The 17632-nt window shown below is 40.8% G+C and overlaps 1 protein-coding gene across 1 annotated transcript; it reads left to right on the top strand.

Moving 5' to 3' along the window:
• Positions 1 to 499: 499 nt before the first annotated feature.
• Positions 500 to 17404, top strand: LOC145462306 (cys-loop ligand-gated ion channel-like). The gene is made up of 8 exons (XM_081445805.1): positions 500 to 682; positions 4980 to 5138; positions 6194 to 6385; positions 8096 to 8356; positions 8491 to 8646; positions 12211 to 12387; positions 14008 to 14055; positions 14781 to 17404. The coding sequence occupies exons 1-8, from the start codon at positions 500 to 502 to the stop codon at positions 14919 to 14921; spliced, it is 1317 nt and encodes a 438-aa protein (XP_081301931.1). The 3' UTR covers positions 14922 to 17404.
• The last annotated feature ends 228 nt before the right edge of the window (positions 17405 to 17632 follow it).

The raw sequence follows: 17632 nt of genomic DNA, 5'->3' as shown, positions 1-17632 counted from the left end.
AAAGCTTTTTATACGAGAACGCTTGCTAAGCAGGCTAACAATGATATCGAATTCTTCGTTAGAACCCATAGAGGAGAGGTTTTTTATCGTTCTTTTAAGACTAGCAAGGATTGACGCTTCTCTGTCAGGACTTGAAGATGTTAAGAAACTTCTGGGGGAAATCGAAGATACCACCATGATTTTAGTTCGGTGACAAAGTTGTAAATCAATGAATGATCTCAGCCGTGAAAACCAGTTGGCGTTTTTCAAAATCGAGAGCTTTGCGGGCAAGCGTTCCCTCTCTCGCCCCACCACCCCCTGCTTCGTCAAACTTTTGCTCTTGCTCCAATTTACGCGTGGCCTAGAATGCAGTGATCCAAACAATGCCCCCATCTCTTGAAACAATAGAAGCTACAGGTTTCCAGAACCAATGAAAATACAGGTCTGGAAGAGGTGCTGGATTACTCAGAATGCGGAAAAGCTCTTTATACGGGAACACTTGCTACGCAGGCCAAAAATGATGTCGAATTCTTCGTTAAAGCCCATAGAGGACAGGTTTTCTATCGTTCTTTCAAGACTTGAAAGAATCGAAGCTTCTCTGTCAGGACTTGAAGATGTTAAGAAACTTCTGTTGAAAATCGAAGATAACACTCATCCCGACGAAGACCACAAGTGTGGTTTCCGTCACAACAACACGGAGAAGGTAGGCTTCGAAATCATCGGTAAAAATTTTTTTACCAAAGTTCTAAGTTGTTTTTGTATGAGCAAAGCTTTACTGAGAAAGAAACGCGAGGTAAAATGTCCACATATTATGCATATGCTTATCCATAGTTCGGTGCCAAAGCTTAAATTAATATTCATATAACGCTGCGCTTAAATGAATTTCTTCGATTCAACTTTGAAATATTATGTGACCCCGTGAAAAGAAGGAGATCTCAAAGACGACGTAGTGACTTTCACTCAAGTTGAGAACAGATTACAGTTATAATCTGATAATAGGCCATTTACTTTGGGCTGTCAGTTCTTGTGCATTACTTTGAATCATATGAAGATATTTGCACTCTAACTATGATTTGCATTAAAATGAACCTGAAGGTGGAACACATTTTCATATGACTGGTTTTGCACAAAGATGTGTTTTGAAACAGAGGCAAATGGCCTATTTCAATAGTTCAATTTCTATCCAAGTGATCAAACTTGTCGTAACAGGAACTTACAGCGTGCTATTGGTGAATCAGTAATTACCAATTTCTTAAAATTATCATTAAAACAAATTTCTGCAATTTCTTTTGTCAATTAAAATGTGGATTGAAATGTATACTAATAACTCACAGAATTGTATAATAAACTTTGCATGTTCATTTACCAATTAAAGCTGCATTGATTGACAACTGCAGCTGTTTAACAACACCAGAAAATGCCACGCAAAAGACAACTTGGAAATGGCCCATTGGTACCTTTATATCTCAGATAATTTCAGACAAGACTTCTAAAGAAATAAATAACTTTATGATAAAAATAGTTGCTTGTAAGTTCATAAAAAGGAGTGCCTTCGGAAATTGTTCCCAGTCCCCCTTGTAAAATAGGTACCGGGATCCCGCCAAGATTCTCGGCACTCGCCGGGATCCCGCCGAGGTGGCCCGTTTTTCCGGCGGGATCCTTCCCCTGAAAAATTCCCGCCGCGTATCCCGGCAAGAATCCCGCCGAGAAATCTGTACTTGCCGAGATCCCGCCAAGAAAAAAATCTGCGGCATCCTTGCCGGGAAGCAAAGTCTTGGTAGTATTCCCGGCGACAACTAAATTCTCGCCGAGAAAAAATTCTTGCATGGAAATTCCCGCCGAGAGTTGCACATTCTCGTGGCCGAAACCAAAGGTAGCCCAACCTCTCTCTATGAACCACACAAGCAACACGATATGGCATCGAATTATAAGGGTTTATATGGGATTTTCTACAAGATATCCATGGAGGTAGTTAAAAGTGAAAATTCTCATTAAAAATGGCTTACCTTATTCCATACGTGTGTTGTTTGCTCCTGGTGTGGTTATTTTACCAATATAACTTAATTTAAGCGACTTTTTTGAATTCCGGTATTCCCTTCATAAAGAGAGGACCTTGTCCTCCATGGATATCTTGTAGAAAATCCCATATAAACCCTTATAATTCGATGCCATATGGCGTCGCTTGTGTAGTTCATAGAGAGAGCTTGCGCTGCCTGTGCTATCGTGAGCCATATCCATGTAGTTAAAGTTTTATATTTATTACGACTCAATCCCTTACAGTTCGGCATTTTGAAAAAGAGCCGTGAAGACAAAGTTTTATCTATGAATACGCCGATCGCGTCTAGACAAACTGGAGCTTTTACATGTAATGGCGACGTCTAGCCGAGTGCTCTTAAAGTTTTAAACGTGCTTTATTGAAAGAAGAAAGATAAGATTTTTGTCGACTTTCGTGTGTGTAGAGTTGTTTTGAAATTTCTGCATGATTTTAATTAGAAGTCCTTAGATAGTATTACCTCGCTGCTCTCAGGATTCCAGTGACCATTACGCAGCGATGATCTTCGATGGCAAACTCCGAAGATTGCCTGTAATATAAACGCTCACTTGGCGTTGAAAATACTCTTTGTGGCAGCTTAAGTCTTCCCGCCAAGGTCGTTAACCCGGGAATTCGATTGGCTGACTAAAATCACGTGGGACATAGTACACGCCATCCCGCGAGTAGGAGAGAAAACCTTCGAGAAAGTTTGAGGGCTTGTTCGAGTGCTGCTAAAAATTCACATCGGAAAAGAGCTGAAAAATTGTTTGTTTGCCTGGTTTGTTTACTTCGAAGCTTCAGCAAGGACCTTTTCTGCGGGGAAAAACTGTTTTGTTGAAGTTGTTCTAAGATTATATTGCGTGCCAGCCGTGCGAGCGTCAAACCGTGGACGTTAGTTGTGCGAGGAATTTCACGAAGATTTCAAGCTATCCTCGATGGAACTGTATACGTATACGCTGAACAGTTCTAACAGACTCCAAAACCTGAACTTCGGATGAAGATAAAAATTTTTAATGAGAGCCATTCACGCTGGTGTGAAGTGGTACTTGTTACCACTTATAGTAGGCGATGATTATAATTTATGGGACTAAGTTAAGTTGACAAGGCTTCTTCACGGCTTCAACAGATTAAGTTTGGTAAATGTTATCTTCTTCGCTCGAGTAAAAGGTTAGGGTGCGTTCCTTTGGGGTGATCTGGATCAGGATCAGTGATCCAAGATCACTCGGATCATGGTGCATCAAAGGAACCGATGAATCCACTCTGGTCACGGATTCATCGGTTCCTTTGATGAACCGTGATCCGAGTGATCTTGTTAGGGTGCGTTCCTTTGGGGTGATCTGGATCAGGATCAGTGATCCAAGATCTGTCTGGATCATGGTGCATCAAAGAAACCGATGAATCCATGACCAGAATGGATTCGCCAGTTCTTTTGATGCACCATGATCCAGACAGATCTTGGAACGAAATAAAATACAAAAAAAAAAAAAAAATCCTCAAAGGAACGCACCCTTAGTTTCCCTTTCGTTGTTAGGGAAGGTACGTTCCATTCGCTCCCTTTCAGTCTCCTCCTTCTTCTTCTCCTTTTGCATTTTTATCTGGGCAAGGTGCTCAACATACTCTGCCACAGGCATTTCGGGGACAATGTATTTATCTGGAAACTTTTTAATAGCCTCACTGTCCCCACTGACTAGTTCACTTTCCTCAAACAATCGCTTAATCTGTGCAAGTTGCTCCATCTGACCTCATGAAATCCTCGCATTCACCACAAGCGCATTTCCCTCTTTCTATTACTCGCACATCCTTGCCCACTTTCAAGTTTTCACCGTGCAATCACACGCCACACAATTAACTGCTTTGTGCACAGACGCGGTTATGTGAGTAACACTTCCGGTTAGTTATTTTCACTTCCGGTTATTTTTGTCTTGGAGGAGGTGGGGGGAGGGTCAGATGTTTTTGTGTAGGTATTTGTGAAGGGTCATGCATTAATCCATTCTGGGAAGTGGGAGGGCCACGACTTTTTTCGCAAAAAATTTCTAAAATACCCCGATCCACCTCCCCCCAATAAAAGACGTACCTTCCCTCATTTCAGTAATGATTTTCTTTTACTAAAAACTTTGTTACGTGCAGATATCGCAAAGTGTTAAAGTGAGCACAAGGATATTCATATTCACATTTCTTTATAGCGTGAAGCATCTCATGCCAATTTGTGTACATGAGCTTGTTCTTAAATCGTTGCCGCCGTTTTTCTGTGTCACTGACATATTTAAGTAGTATTAAATCTAACCGCCGTATGGCTGTATGCGTAGGTTGTTGATTAATTAAGTTAGTTTTGTCTGTATTTTAACTACTCTCAAGTACGTAAACACTGAAGCTATAACCTTTATTTAGAAGACAATGGCGCCAAAAGAAATTCGTGGCAGCATTTCCAAAATTTTGCTGAGATTCCCGCTGTGAATCTCGCCCAGAATTTCACTCCCCGCCATGAATCTTGACGAGATTCCAAGCAAGATCGTGCCGAGATTTTGGCCGCTGTGAATTTGCTTCTCGGCGAGGATCTTGGCAAGATTCGCAGTAGGATCCTGGCGAGATTTTGGCCGCTAGGAATTTTGCTTCCCGGCAAGAATCTTGGCGAGATTCACTGCAGGATCCCGGCGAGATTTTGACTGCCGGGATGTTTACTTCCCGGCAAGAATCATGGCGAGATTCGTGGCAGGATCCCGGCGAGATTTTGGCCGCCAGGAATTTCGATTCTCGGCGAGAATCTTGCTGGGATCCCGCCGGGATTCCCACTGAGATCACGACGGGATCCCGGCAAGATCGTGGTCCTTTTTTACAAGGGCTGAACCTTGCTGCATTTTGAAATTGTGGTGAAGACCTCTTTGACTGCACTCATGTCACTTACCCCCACCCATACCCCTCTTTTACCCCAAACCTATCTCCCCTTACCCCAAACATACTAAAATAATTTTCATTGCAAGCACTTTTTTCAAATCAGGTTAATGTGGAGATTAGAACTAGCATCATATCTGTTGGTGACATTGATACAGTTGGTCAGCAGTTTAAATGTGACTTCTATCTTTCTGCAACCTGGCAAGAGCCACAACTGCAGGGAAGAAGAGAGTCAGAGGTGAGGCTACATGTGGTCATCGTTTAACTGTTTTGACAGCATGGGTATTTTTACAATTTTTTACAAAATTGATGCAAAACCCTGTAAACCCAAAGATAAGATCTGGGCGTGATGAAAGTGGTCCCTGGATATTTTAGATTAATGAATCTAGTGCTTTACCCTGGTGTGAATCTTTCAAAGATCCTCAAGAATCCCTCAGGATCTTCGTGAAGATCTTATCAAGAATCAATCAACATCTATGCAAGATCTTTCAAAAATCTCCAGCTTGTCTTGAACATTTTCCTCTTCAAGAGGTACATAGACAGAAAAATCATGAGGCATAGAAGTATAGGAGGATTGGCTTATTTACTAAATTTTAAATGTATTGTTCCTGAAAATATATTCACTCCTCGACCCACAGAAGGTTATATGGTTCAATATGCATAAAACACAATTATTGTTTTGTCCATATGTACTTAATGACTGTCCATTGGAATTCATATACTTGAGCCGAGTATTACGTCCACTGAACATAGAGGGCAGAACTCACACATGACCGCTTTCATGTGGCTTTGATAGCTCAGTTGGTAGAGCATTGCACCGGTAACGCAAAGGTCGTGGGTTCAAATCCCGTTCAGAGCCTGAAATTTTTTCAGGTCATTTTTCCAGTAGTGTTATGGCTGCATTCGCATCTTTCATTCTTTAAAGAATTGAATTGACTTGAATTGAATATATGCAAAGTGTGCAAAACAAAAGGTAATGCTACATAGATTTAAATGTGGTGAATGGTAAATGGGAGACTTTGCAAGGAGGCGAGACTTATTAGTGCTTTTCTTTGTGAGCCCGGGCCATTTTAATGTCTTCACGAAAATTTTGCGAGGCCCATGGTTTCTGAAGGACCTTTAATGCCACCCCTAGATTTAATCTTATTGGCATCTTTGTGTGTGTTCCATTAGTCAAAAGTTTGCTGAGCTTCATAACCTGTTAACTATGCTGATGATAATTGCATGCTGTATGTTGTTTTATTGTTTATTTATTGCCAGCTTCAGTTTTTGAATTTATTGTTCTTTTTACAGGATATAAAATGGCCTAATGAATGGCTCCCTAGGATTGTGTTTTTCAATGCCCTGAAAATCGAAAAGATGGAGAAGAATCGCTACTTATTTTATGAGCCAGGAAATGAAATACCATTTGCTAAGGAGACCTACAGAATAAAAGGTTACTTTAGAGAAAATTTGGAGCTTTGGGATTTTCCTTTCGATTGTCAGGTTTTGTATTTTACTCTGTTCACTTCATGTATTTGCTTTATTGCGCTATTAGGGGTGGTGAATGATAAATGCGAGACTTTTCGAGAAGGCGAGACTAACGTTTTTCTTTGCGAGTCTGAGACATCTTGACTTCTTCAATTGTGAGACTGAGACTTCAAAGTCTTTTAAATGCCAGCTTGAGATGTTTAGACGTTATTCAAGTTTATATAGAAAATATAAACAAATCGGTACTTCAAGACTTTGTTAGTCGTGAAAAAATCGAGGCTGGGAGACAGCTTTGTGAAAAAAATTGAGACTGCGAGACGTGCACAACTGTTAAAAAAATGAGACTGTGAGACCCGTGAAATTCAACCAAAATTTTGCGAGACCCATGGTTTTTGAAGCACCATTTGCCACCCCTACTATTGTACCGTTATATAGAACATGAACTCTGCTCGTTGCTCAGTGGACGTTTCTGTGTTTCACCGCCATCAACTCATAATGGCAGACCTCTCAGCAGACGTTTACTACAAATGGTACACAAGGACATGTCAGTGGCTTGTGGATTGACCGTAGATTTCAATCCAGTTAATTTTATTTGTTTCTTTATTTCAAGGTTTATTGGTCATAATGTCATAGCCAACAACCCAATCGGTAGTTACTGGTTTTGAACTTTTGAGTTTTATTGAAAGGTGTACAATATATACTCAATGATTGCCCTCCACTCTTGATTATTTAACTCCTTTGGATACGTTTTTGTAAGAAGCACCTCTATTCTGATAATCAACTCTTTTGTTAAAGTAATAAATGATGACCAATGCAATGTTCCAATAAGTTCAGTTAACTATATGCCCCTAGTGTCCAACATTAGAGATAATTTTAAGTACACACTGGGTTTAGTTTTATAAGTTTGTTTTGTCAGTTAAACTCCAACAACAGCGGCTTTAACCAAGTTCAAGTCTTTAATTCCTTGAATCTTTGCTATAATTACAACTACCTATAAGCGTCAAATATTCTCATTTAATTAAAATTACTTTAAGAATTTTTTGGAAGAGTTTTCAATTTTCAGATCATGTTTTCCATTATCTTAAGAATGCTGATTGGCCATTTATTATTACATCTGTCTTACATTATCTTATGAATCCCCAGGATTTACAATTTCTCTCTTTCATGTGGAGTCACACTTGCCTAATGGTTAGTGCGCTCAACTCCACATCAAGTGGTCTGGGTTCAAACCTTGGCCGGGGACATTGTGTTGTGTTCTTGGGCAAGACACTTAACAGGGGGGAGTAGAAATACTCCTATCCGCTTCATGCTACAGGAACCAGGATAAACTCCGGCCTGATGGGCCACTTCAGGCTCATATGCAGACTACCTTTACCTTTCGTGAGAAATTAGGTAGGTAAAGTCTGCATACGAGCCAAGTGGCCCATCAGGCCGGAGCTTATCCCGGTTTCTGTAGCATGAAGCGACTAGTAAGTCGCCGGTAAGTTCGGTAAGTTCGCCGGTACCCATTTATACACCTGGGTGGAGAGAGGCACTGTGAGAGTAAAGTGTCTTGCCCAAGAACACAACATAATGTCCCCGGCCAGGGCTCGAACCCGGACCGCTTGATCCGGAGACGAGCGCACTAACCATGAGGCCACCGCGCCTCCCATTCGTGAGAAATTAAGGTTATCTGTATTTCCACTTGTACTGGGTGTCAAGTCCGTCTAACTGTTCTTTTTGCAGGAATTGACCATAACCCTCATGTCAGACTGGACTGCCAAACAAGTGGCATTCGCTAAAGACCTGAGAAAGGCGGACACCATACGACCAGAGACCTTCACTGCCGATCAAGAGTGGTACTTATGCAGGCACATGGTCACCAAAGCAACGATTACGGAGAAAGCAAAGGGTATTGGCAGCCCAAACGACTATCCACTATACCACATTACGTGCCACGTCAAGAGGAAGAATGGTTACTACCTCTGGAATATGGCTATGGTTATTGTAAGAGAACTTTCTGTGGAATGCATGCAATATATATTAAATTATGTAGCTTTCATACAATTTTGCAAGTGTATTTTTCTTTTACAACGATAGCTTCTTGTACTAACCCTTATTTGTTCTTGCTCTTGTTTCAGTTCCTTATTTATATCCTGTCCTTTTGTTCATTTTCTGTGGAAATCTCCTCACCTTCTGATCGACTCGGTGTCACCCTTACTCTTCTGTTAACAGCAGTTGCTTTCAAGTTTGTTGTATCGCAGAGCTTGCCAACGATTTCATACTTGACATTACTGGTGAGTTGGTATCTCTCACGTTTTGCTGTAACATTTCATTTTGAAGTGGGACTTACTGTTGGAACAATTTGGCCAGTATATCTATCTTGGTGATCCTCCTATATGAAAAGGCTGGAGATGCTCGTTGTCTCACTCAAGGTCATTCCACTGAAATAGAGTCTGCGCTGAGATTTTTGTGAAACTTTGCCTATTGATTGTTTTTATAACAAAGTTTCCATATAACGCGCGCTCTGATTGGCTGAAACAGCGTGCTTTATCAGAGAACAGAGCACGGGTTGATGACGGTAAGTTGGCTTCCAAATTTTGCTTCGGAATTTTGACAAATTTGACCCAAATTAAACATCCCCTGTGACTCAGACAAACGCACTAGAAGCGAGCTATTTTTCTGCAGTAAATATGGCTCACAGAGACCATTTCTAGCAACAGTAGTGTTAAAACTGTACTAAAATAACAAGTTTTGCTAGATTCCCGCCGACAAAACATGTACAACTGTAGCGAAATACACAAATTCTCAACCTAAACAGTGCTTCGATAAAGACATTAATTTTGTTAGGAAGGCAGAAATTATACTAAGAAGTAAAACAACGACAGAAAACAATTGAACTGTCTCTGTTTATGATGAGAAGCTTTATTTTTGTAAATTTACAATTAAGAATGCTCATTTGCTCAAACAACACTTACATGCAGTGTAGTAACGCTCGTTCTCCAGTCATCTCAGCGAAGTAAACCGACGAGTGGTCAGTGCAAAACTTGCTCTGATATTCTCTTCTGTGCTCGAAGTAGAACCAGTGGGAGTCGTTAAGTCTTTCTAACTTTTACGCTAGTTCGGGCAATCTTGCTGCATGCGGCTACAAGCCGTAAATAACTGTAGCTCCTTTCAAATTCAACCCGGCATTTTGCATTTTCATCCACAAGCTTTGAGCTCCGCGTTTCGTAATTTCCACTGGAAAAGTGCTCGTTTTCATGGGCCACAATACGGCCGGATTCCTCTGGACTATAAACCTTTACCTGCCTTGAGATCCGTATTTAAAAATTAACTTAAAAGCGAACTTTGAAGGCATCGTTCTTCTCTCGAGAGCCGTTCAAACTTCTCGAAACTGAAAGCGTAGCTGAAGTCCAGTTTGTGATTGACAGCTGTCGCTTCGTTAGCCAATCAAATTATTTGAACAATTCTAACAAGGATTGTGATTGGCTTATTTTAGCGCGCTTTATCAGAGAACAGTGAACGGCTGACGCGACTTTTGCTCGTTTGGAAAATAAAGTTTGGTTTGAAAATTCAGCCGAATGCGTGGGGAAATTATCTGATTCTTTATCATAAAACAAATAAAGAAGCCTCGACTGTGCTCTGTTCTGTTGTAAAGCACTTAGGAAGCGGTAGAGCACTCAAGAAGTAGGGAAAAACACTCGACTACGTCTCGTGTTTTCCCCTACACTTCTTTCGTGCTCTACCGCTTCCTGCGTGCTTTACAACAGAACAGAGCACAGTCGAGGCTTCTTTATTTGTTAAATATTATAGGAACTTAAATTTTGAAATAAAAATGAGGGGTCCCCATGTTCGTTTAGGAGCAACAGCACCTTGTTTATACCCAATTAATCCTTATAATAGCACCATGATTGTAGTCACGATTGCTTGCCAAATTCACGACGATTGTTTTTTGTTCTACTCTGAGAATTGGTCCATATTTATTTTACACAGAGAAATTTATTACTCAATTCAAAACAACAGAAAAAAAATGATAGGTCACCACACTCGTTTGCGAGAAAATGACGATTTACCTCTATGGCGAGGTCCAGCCGTAAAGAAAAAGCCGCCATTTTTTAATGCGCGCGCGCTAAGCACGCGTTAAATTATGCGCAGTAGGGATGCGCAATACAATACTGGGGAATGACCTTAAGCGGCCTTCACACAGCAAACTAAAGTTGGCAAACTTGCGTTGGCAAACTCAAGTTGGTGTATGTGAACGGCACAAATACAGTCGGCAGACACGTTGGCAAATTGTTGGTGACGAATAGAACTTGCCTCTATATTCTTGCCAACGTTTTCACCAACTTTTTCGTGTTGCTAAACTCTTTTCTGACGTGTGAACGATTGGCAAACATGTGTTGTTAACTGTCAGCCAATCAAAACACGTGCTCTATTCACGTGATTCCTTTGCGTGACACTTCACAAAATGGCGGACGCAATTGAAGATGAACATGAGGCCACTTTTAAATTTATCGAAGAGGTTCAAAATTGTCCGGCTGTGTGGGACATTTCATCTGTAGTCTACAAAGATACCGTAAAAACAAACCAAGACTTGAACAAACAAAAGAAAATGGAGGAGCTAGCGGACAAACTGGGTTTCCTCCAAACCTTTCTATTTCTCTACCGTTTTCTGTTTCTTCTCTTCTTTTCTTCTGTTTCACTGTTGTACGTGAGTGCCACGCACTAAGTCGGCCATGTTACAAATAACGGTGTGTTGTGATTTAACGCGAATTTGACGTGTGAAGGTACGAGTTTGCCAACACGAGTTTGCCGACATACGTTTGCTGTGTGAAGGCCGCTTTATGGGCATAAATCAAGGATTCTAGTCTCACTTAGGGGGTTCATGACGAAACACCACTATTTTTCGCTGCCAAAGTATCTTTTAGGGTGCACTCGATTTCTGCCGGTCTCTAGAGTCCAGTCTATTAGTGCAGGCTCTGTTCCTGAGGAGCGGCTAGTTAACGAGCCTATTCCGTCTCGAGTGGTATCCTTCAGGGTTCAAAAAAAGCTCCAGCCATACCTAGATTAGTCTCCTTTAGGATTTTTTAAAATAAAAATTCAACTTTTTTGATGAGCATTTCCGACCTTTTCATATGCGTCAGGGAGTTCCCCCCAGGATGTCTATGAAGTCAATTCTTGCAGTTTTATGAAAGGAATGAAGAGTGGTATGAAGAAAGAAGTTTTATAGTCTTTTGTCAAACTTTCATTAAGCCCAAATTTTTAACGTTTCAGTATTTTAATATTGCTTCTATATCGTTTACGTATCCATGAAATTATTTGCTTCACTATTTTATGTATTTCAAGGGTGATAACTTATTACTTTTAGTGATACCCCTGGTTTTCAATGAATGGTTGAGGTTTGGAACAATGATTTTACTTTTTGATTTTTTTTCATAGAGATTTTCAGTTGAAGTCTCGGTAGTCTCCATTTGGCGCGGAAATATGCTCGGATATTTGTCCGCGGGCATCATCTGTTCCGAGAAGCGAACAGTTTTCCGAGAGCGGAAGTCGAGGAAAACTGTGAGCTTCGAGGAACAGATAATGTCTAAGGACAAATATCCGACCGTATTTTCGCTCCAAATGGAGGCTATTGTGGTTATTTTCCTTCAAATATTTTTCGCGACATGCGCGGTTTTGAAAATTGGGGAATATTATTCAGTCACATGACGCGTTTAAACCAATCGCACACGAGCGAAAATATTTGATGGATTATAAAGAATGATATCTTGCAGAGTTAAAATTCATTCGAGCGACAAATGAACACCGCTATTATTCTTTTCAGTCGTTTATTGTTATTGCTGTCTTTTTTTCCCTCATAGGACAAGTATGTTTTGTCCTGCCTTGTGTTCTTGTGCTGTATGGCCATTGAAAATGCAGTTGCCGCTTCAATTCAAGACCCTGACACGCAAAAACGTTTTGATCGAATTTCCCTCTATTTTGGTATCAGCTGCTTTCTTGTCATCCACATTGTGGCTGTGGCGATTGTGATTACAAAGGTGAGATCCTTAAGCAATGCTTGGCTTCTCATTTTCCTTGATTTTAGGCCTGAAGAATCCCGCCGGGGAGACTCTTATGTGGACTAGGCGGCTACCAGGATTTGACATGAGTCGTGAACGGGAGCCCCCAAACAAGAGTAGCATACATTACTCGCAAAAAATTTCGGAAGATTTTATTTTCGGACCAAAAAAGTGCCTGAAAAGAAAACCGTCCGAAATTTTTAAGTATCCGAAATTTTGAGCGTCCGGAACACTTACGGTACGGTATAAAATTTTAAAGTAGCCCCAGAGCTCTTAGTTTTCTTTATGGAGCGAACTCTAGTGAAGACACTGCTTAAGATACGTAACGGCTTGGTACAATTTGTGTTATTTTCTCCTTGGTATATCTCTAAAACCTTGAGAGTGTAGCTAAACTATCATTTTCTCAGATGTTTTTCTAGGCGTATATTTACTTTAGCTATGTTTCATCACAGTGTCCGAAATTTTTGTCTGAAATGAGGTTAAAGTTGTCCGAAAATTAAAGGTCCGAAATTTTTGCAGGTAATGTATGTGAAAGGGGCGGGATACCCATTATGAGTTTAAATTCAGGATTTTGGTATCAGGTAGGGCTGTCAGGATGGGATGCCAGTGTTTTTGATCACCAAGGTATCTTAAAACGTTGCACACGAAGAAGTAAAAAGCTTGCCTAACATGTTGGCAAGTTAGATCAATCAGGCATGAAATCTTTAAAATTTCTTCTTAGACGAATGCATTCGACGAGAATATTTTTATTCTCAGTCATGTCTCGATTTTTCTATCTGGTTTAGAGCAATATCTTTTAGAGATCAATTATCAACTTGAACCACACCCAGATTGATCTCCTTTAAGGTGGCTCAAAACACTTTCCACCACTTAGATTTTGATAAGTCATTATAACCACTCTTTATCACTTCATGCTACAATCATGATATCAAAAAACTGCCCAATCATTGGCGAACACGTTGTTATGATTTTCGTAACACAATAGATTACAATAGCAACAGTATTACCTGCTAAAAACACCCTTAATTACAGCTTAAGAGGCTTATAATTCAAAACGGCAAGGTGAAATGTTTTTTCTTTATCAAACTTTATTAAGGATGAAAAGACGCAACTTTTGGCAAAGTTTAAAAAAATTCTGTACGTAGCGTTCAGAGCCACCTTAACTTGTTACAACTTTAAGGTGGCTCTAAACCCTATGTACAGAAGTTTTAAAAACTTTGCCAAAAGTTGCGTGTTATCATGCTTATTAAAATTTGACGAAGGAAAGAAGGTTTCACCGTGCCGTTTGTGAATTATACGCCTCTAAAGCTGTAATTAAGGGTGTTTTTAGCAGGTCATCTGTTGCTACGGTAACCAATTGTGTCACGAAAATGATAACAACGTGTTCACCAATGATTGGGCGGTTTTTTGATACCATGATTGTAGCATCAAGTGATAAATGATGAAAGCACTGGACGTGAACTTATGATTACTCTGTCTGCTTTAGATTGGTTGATCTAACCGTAACCTTAATGGTTACAGGATAACGTGTTAGCTTGTTAACATGGTCAACTGTTCCTCGCTTATGTCTCAATTCGTATCACTTTGCCTTTCTTTCAGTTGCGGACAAGGAATCAAAAACTGGTCGAAAGCAAAAACAGTTTCGACGTAAGTATCTACAGTAGAGAATTCATTCGTCATCGCGCCCGTTATAATTAAAAAACATCGAGAAACGCAAGTGCCCCATGATAAAGGCTGAAATTAACTTTTTCTTGTTGGTGCTTTGATTTGGTACTTGATTGCTGCTGATGTATACGTGGTCACAGCCATGGTTCTTTTGGTTCTCTTTGGCCTGTTCAACGGGTAGAAGCAGAGAAACTTCGTTGAGGATGCTACCAAAACAGAAAAAATGTCGTAGACGAACCGCCGGAATTCGTTGGGACCGTTTTGCGATGCTAGCATCGTAGTCTGCTGTTATAGTTTAGATGACATAGGTTCCCGTTTCTCTTTTCCCAACTCGATTGCTGCCTAATAAGTGATTTTTAACGCCGCGTTTTAATCCGTTACACCAGAGAGCTTTTGGTTTGTTGCGGCAACAGTCGGCAACGGTATGTTTCACGAGACGATTTTTAACCGCGCAACTTGCAAAATTCGGGCAACAATGTTGTAGGTTTTTGAGTCGCTTTCAAACACTGACAACATGTTGCCGCGACGAGATGTTGCGTTAAAAGTCACCCTGTGCGTCATGTTACACGATATCGATTTTTAACGCAACATTGTTGGGTTAAAAATGGGCTCGTGTAACATTACCTTAAAACTGAGTGTGTATACTAAACAAATAAAACCACACCAAAGAAGGCTAATTTACTTTTTGATTGCTGTCCGCTTTTCAGAGGAGTAAGGAACTGGTTAAGAAGTTTGCAAAGGAAAGACAGCAGAAAATAGCACAAGAGCCAGCCAAAGAAAACGAAACATCAGACCAAGACGTTTGTAGAGGCTTCACGCCCGCAGAGAGGAAGCCGTTGATATGTTAGACTGCGTGTATGTCGAGTGTTTATGTCCTTATGTTGAAGATGTTGAAGATGTTTCAATCCAACGCAATGAAAGAGATACGGTCGTGACATTTTTGACCATTTTTCCCTTTCTCTTGGGGTACCCAGGAAATTATTTAAAGGACTTAAAGAGCCCAGGATAAACCAGACAAACTACTGGTCTTCCCCGGGGGGACTCCCATGTAAAAAGGACGGGGGTGCTCGTCGGAAATCTTGAAAAGAATCCCTAAGAGGTACCAAGATCCTGCTTTGCGGGTGTGGCTTGAAAACTTTTTCACCCCTAAGAGGTACCAATTCTAAAACAAAACATTATCTCCTGTCATTTTTGTTTTTTGGCTCAATACCCTGAAAGACACCACGAAGGCCCCTGCTGTGGACCCTTTTGAGGCTGAACACCCTTAGAGGTACCAAAACCGCTTTTTTTTACCCCTAAAAACTTCTGTTTCTCATGTTTAGAGTAAAACTCTATTTTTTGGATTAAAAAAAAAAAAACTGTTAAATCGTTCTCCGTGGGATAAGAGCCATTTATAATCTAGTTAACGGTCACTTCTGAAGATGTATGTTGTACATACGAAACGTCAAGGAGATTAACTTTGTTTAACATGCGTTTTGGTTCCATGTTTATTACCGTGGTTTGTGTTTTGTTTCTTCTAAAGCCATTTATAATTTAAATACAAGACCTCACAGAGCTTGAAATTGGACCACAGGGTTTAACAGGTTGAAACCACTTTTTGCAAAAAGGGCCCTCTCGACTCCAGCCCAATGAACTGCAATATGTAAAGTAAAACTTTTGGAAACCAGTGATGCAAGACACGAAATAGTGTGAGGTGTGTGTTAGTCAGTGTGTGTATGAATTTTAATTTTTTAGTATCTGGAGATTTACAGTGTTCAGACTGAGTGTGTGTGGGCGTGCGCAGTTCTTGCATGTGTGTTATTGTTGTGATGACTGCTATTTACGGTCTCAAATTTCTGGAATTCTCCAGTGCTGAAATGAAAAGTAAAAAGAGTGACAAAAACGTTCTTGGCGTTATTATTGTTGTGATAGCTGTTGTTTAAGATGCTTCAGGACTCATGAGTTTACTTCACGGTCATCGTGTTACTGGGACTAAACACCATTAACTAAAAGAATGAAACCCGCAACAGCCAGCCAGCCACCCACCCACTGCGACAAAACCACTCGATCGGTCCGAAAACATCGAACTTAAACTTCGAATGAGTGAAAATCGTAAAGAAAAGACAGCAGAAAATAGCACAAGAGCCAGCCAAAGAACACGAAACACTAATCACGTTTTCGTTGCGCCAAGACTACGTGCGCTAAAATGTACGGGTCGCTCTGCCAGAATGTGTCTGGTTGTGACTGATTGGGTCAGTTTGGTCGTGATGTTTGGCATAATACTAGTCTAAAGTTTGTCAACAGTCGTTGGTCGGCTCCCGGGTCGGCTCTTGTAAGTTTCCATCCGTCTGAAGTCGGTCTGTCGGCTTTAACTGGTTTGTCGAAACGTCAGTAACCAGCACCGGGCCCCAACAACAGCTCATTTCAGAACTACTCTCACCCAGACGATAATACTACACGAGCTACTGATACTCCTGGGTTCAAACCATTTTTTATGTTACGTTCACTTGGACGTCAGACGGCGAACGACTTGCGAACAATTACATCAGTTCGGTAAGTACCGTCAGACGAGTGCACCAACACAACAGCTCTTCAACTACCTCTGCAAAGATCTCGGTGTCGTTCCGACCGGACTTAAACTGAAGTCCCCGCTGAACACACAAGAGGCCCAACAGATCGTCAAATCCATCTGCAGACGTCTGGTCAAGGCGGAAAGTAACTTGTAATCGATCAAGTGTGACTGAAATTCTGCGCAGGTATTATGGTAGCCATCATCGCTTTCAAATTCGATATGTTAGCCAATCAGAGGTCGAGTCTACCGTCCTTGTATCCTGCGATCTGGCCTGATATAGCCTGATTTTTGACCGAATTTGGGTACTGTAAATTCGTTATCGTACATTTTTGGTACGCTTCGAAGGCATATCAGACTCGTTCGCTCTTTCCATGGGCATTTTGACTCGAATGCGTCTCATAGTCCCGGCAGTATCAAGTTATATCTGAGAATCAAATGAGACCAAAACTAAGTGCGTGGTGAGTAGGGACCGAGTCTCCTTCCGTCAGAAGAGGCTAAAATAATTTTTTTTCACTGTCTTTCCTATTCTGATAACCTCGTCAGTGTCAATCAGAAAAAAATCCGCAATAGCCACGGTCAACAAAACAAGTATCTTATCCTGTGTAAATAGGGGATTCGTTTTGCGGGGGAGGGAGCTGATGTGCACAGTAGTACAAATGTCCTGTTCAAGATGATGATCATGAATGCAACTACCATGATTCCCTGCAAGCGCATCTAATAGGCGGAATTGGCCATTTTCGCGCTGTCAAACGCGCGCGCTCTGATAGGTATTTCTGTCGCGTCAGATGCATCAGAATTGTACGATTGAGTTCTTCTCAACGGTTTTCGCCACGTACGAAGAAAACACACTGGTCAAAACAATCAAAATGACATATGGTTTTTCGCGTGGAAGGACTAACCATTTTTGAGACACTTAAGTATTATTATGTGCATGCATATGAGATAACAAACCAGCGATCAATTTGAGAACCATAATGGAACGGAATCACAGGAGAAAAACCTCCGGTG

This window comes from Orbicella franksi, chromosome 12 (assembly GCF_964199315.1).
Source record: "Orbicella franksi chromosome 12, jaOrbFran1.1, whole genome shotgun sequence".
NCBI classification, from domain to species: Eukaryota; Metazoa; Cnidaria; class Anthozoa; order Scleractinia; family Merulinidae; genus Orbicella; species Orbicella franksi.
The sequence above is the reverse complement of the archived record's forward strand: the minus strand, read 5'-3'. Positions and strand labels throughout refer to the sequence as shown.

Excerpts from the sequence above, each read along its gene's own strand:
- LOC145462306 (XM_081445805.1), top strand. The coding sequence starts at position 500 with ATGTCGAATTCTTCGTTAAAGCCCATAGAGGACAGGTTTTCTATCGTT. Across the intron at positions 6,386-8,095 it reads ATTTTCCTTTCGATTGTCAG|GAATTGACCATAACCCTCAT; the intron begins GTTTTGTATTTT and ends TTCTTTTTGCAG. Across the intron at positions 8,647-12,210 it reads TTTCATACTTGACATTACTG|GACAAGTATGTTTTGTCCTG; the intron begins GTGAGTTGGTAT and ends TTTCCCTCATAG.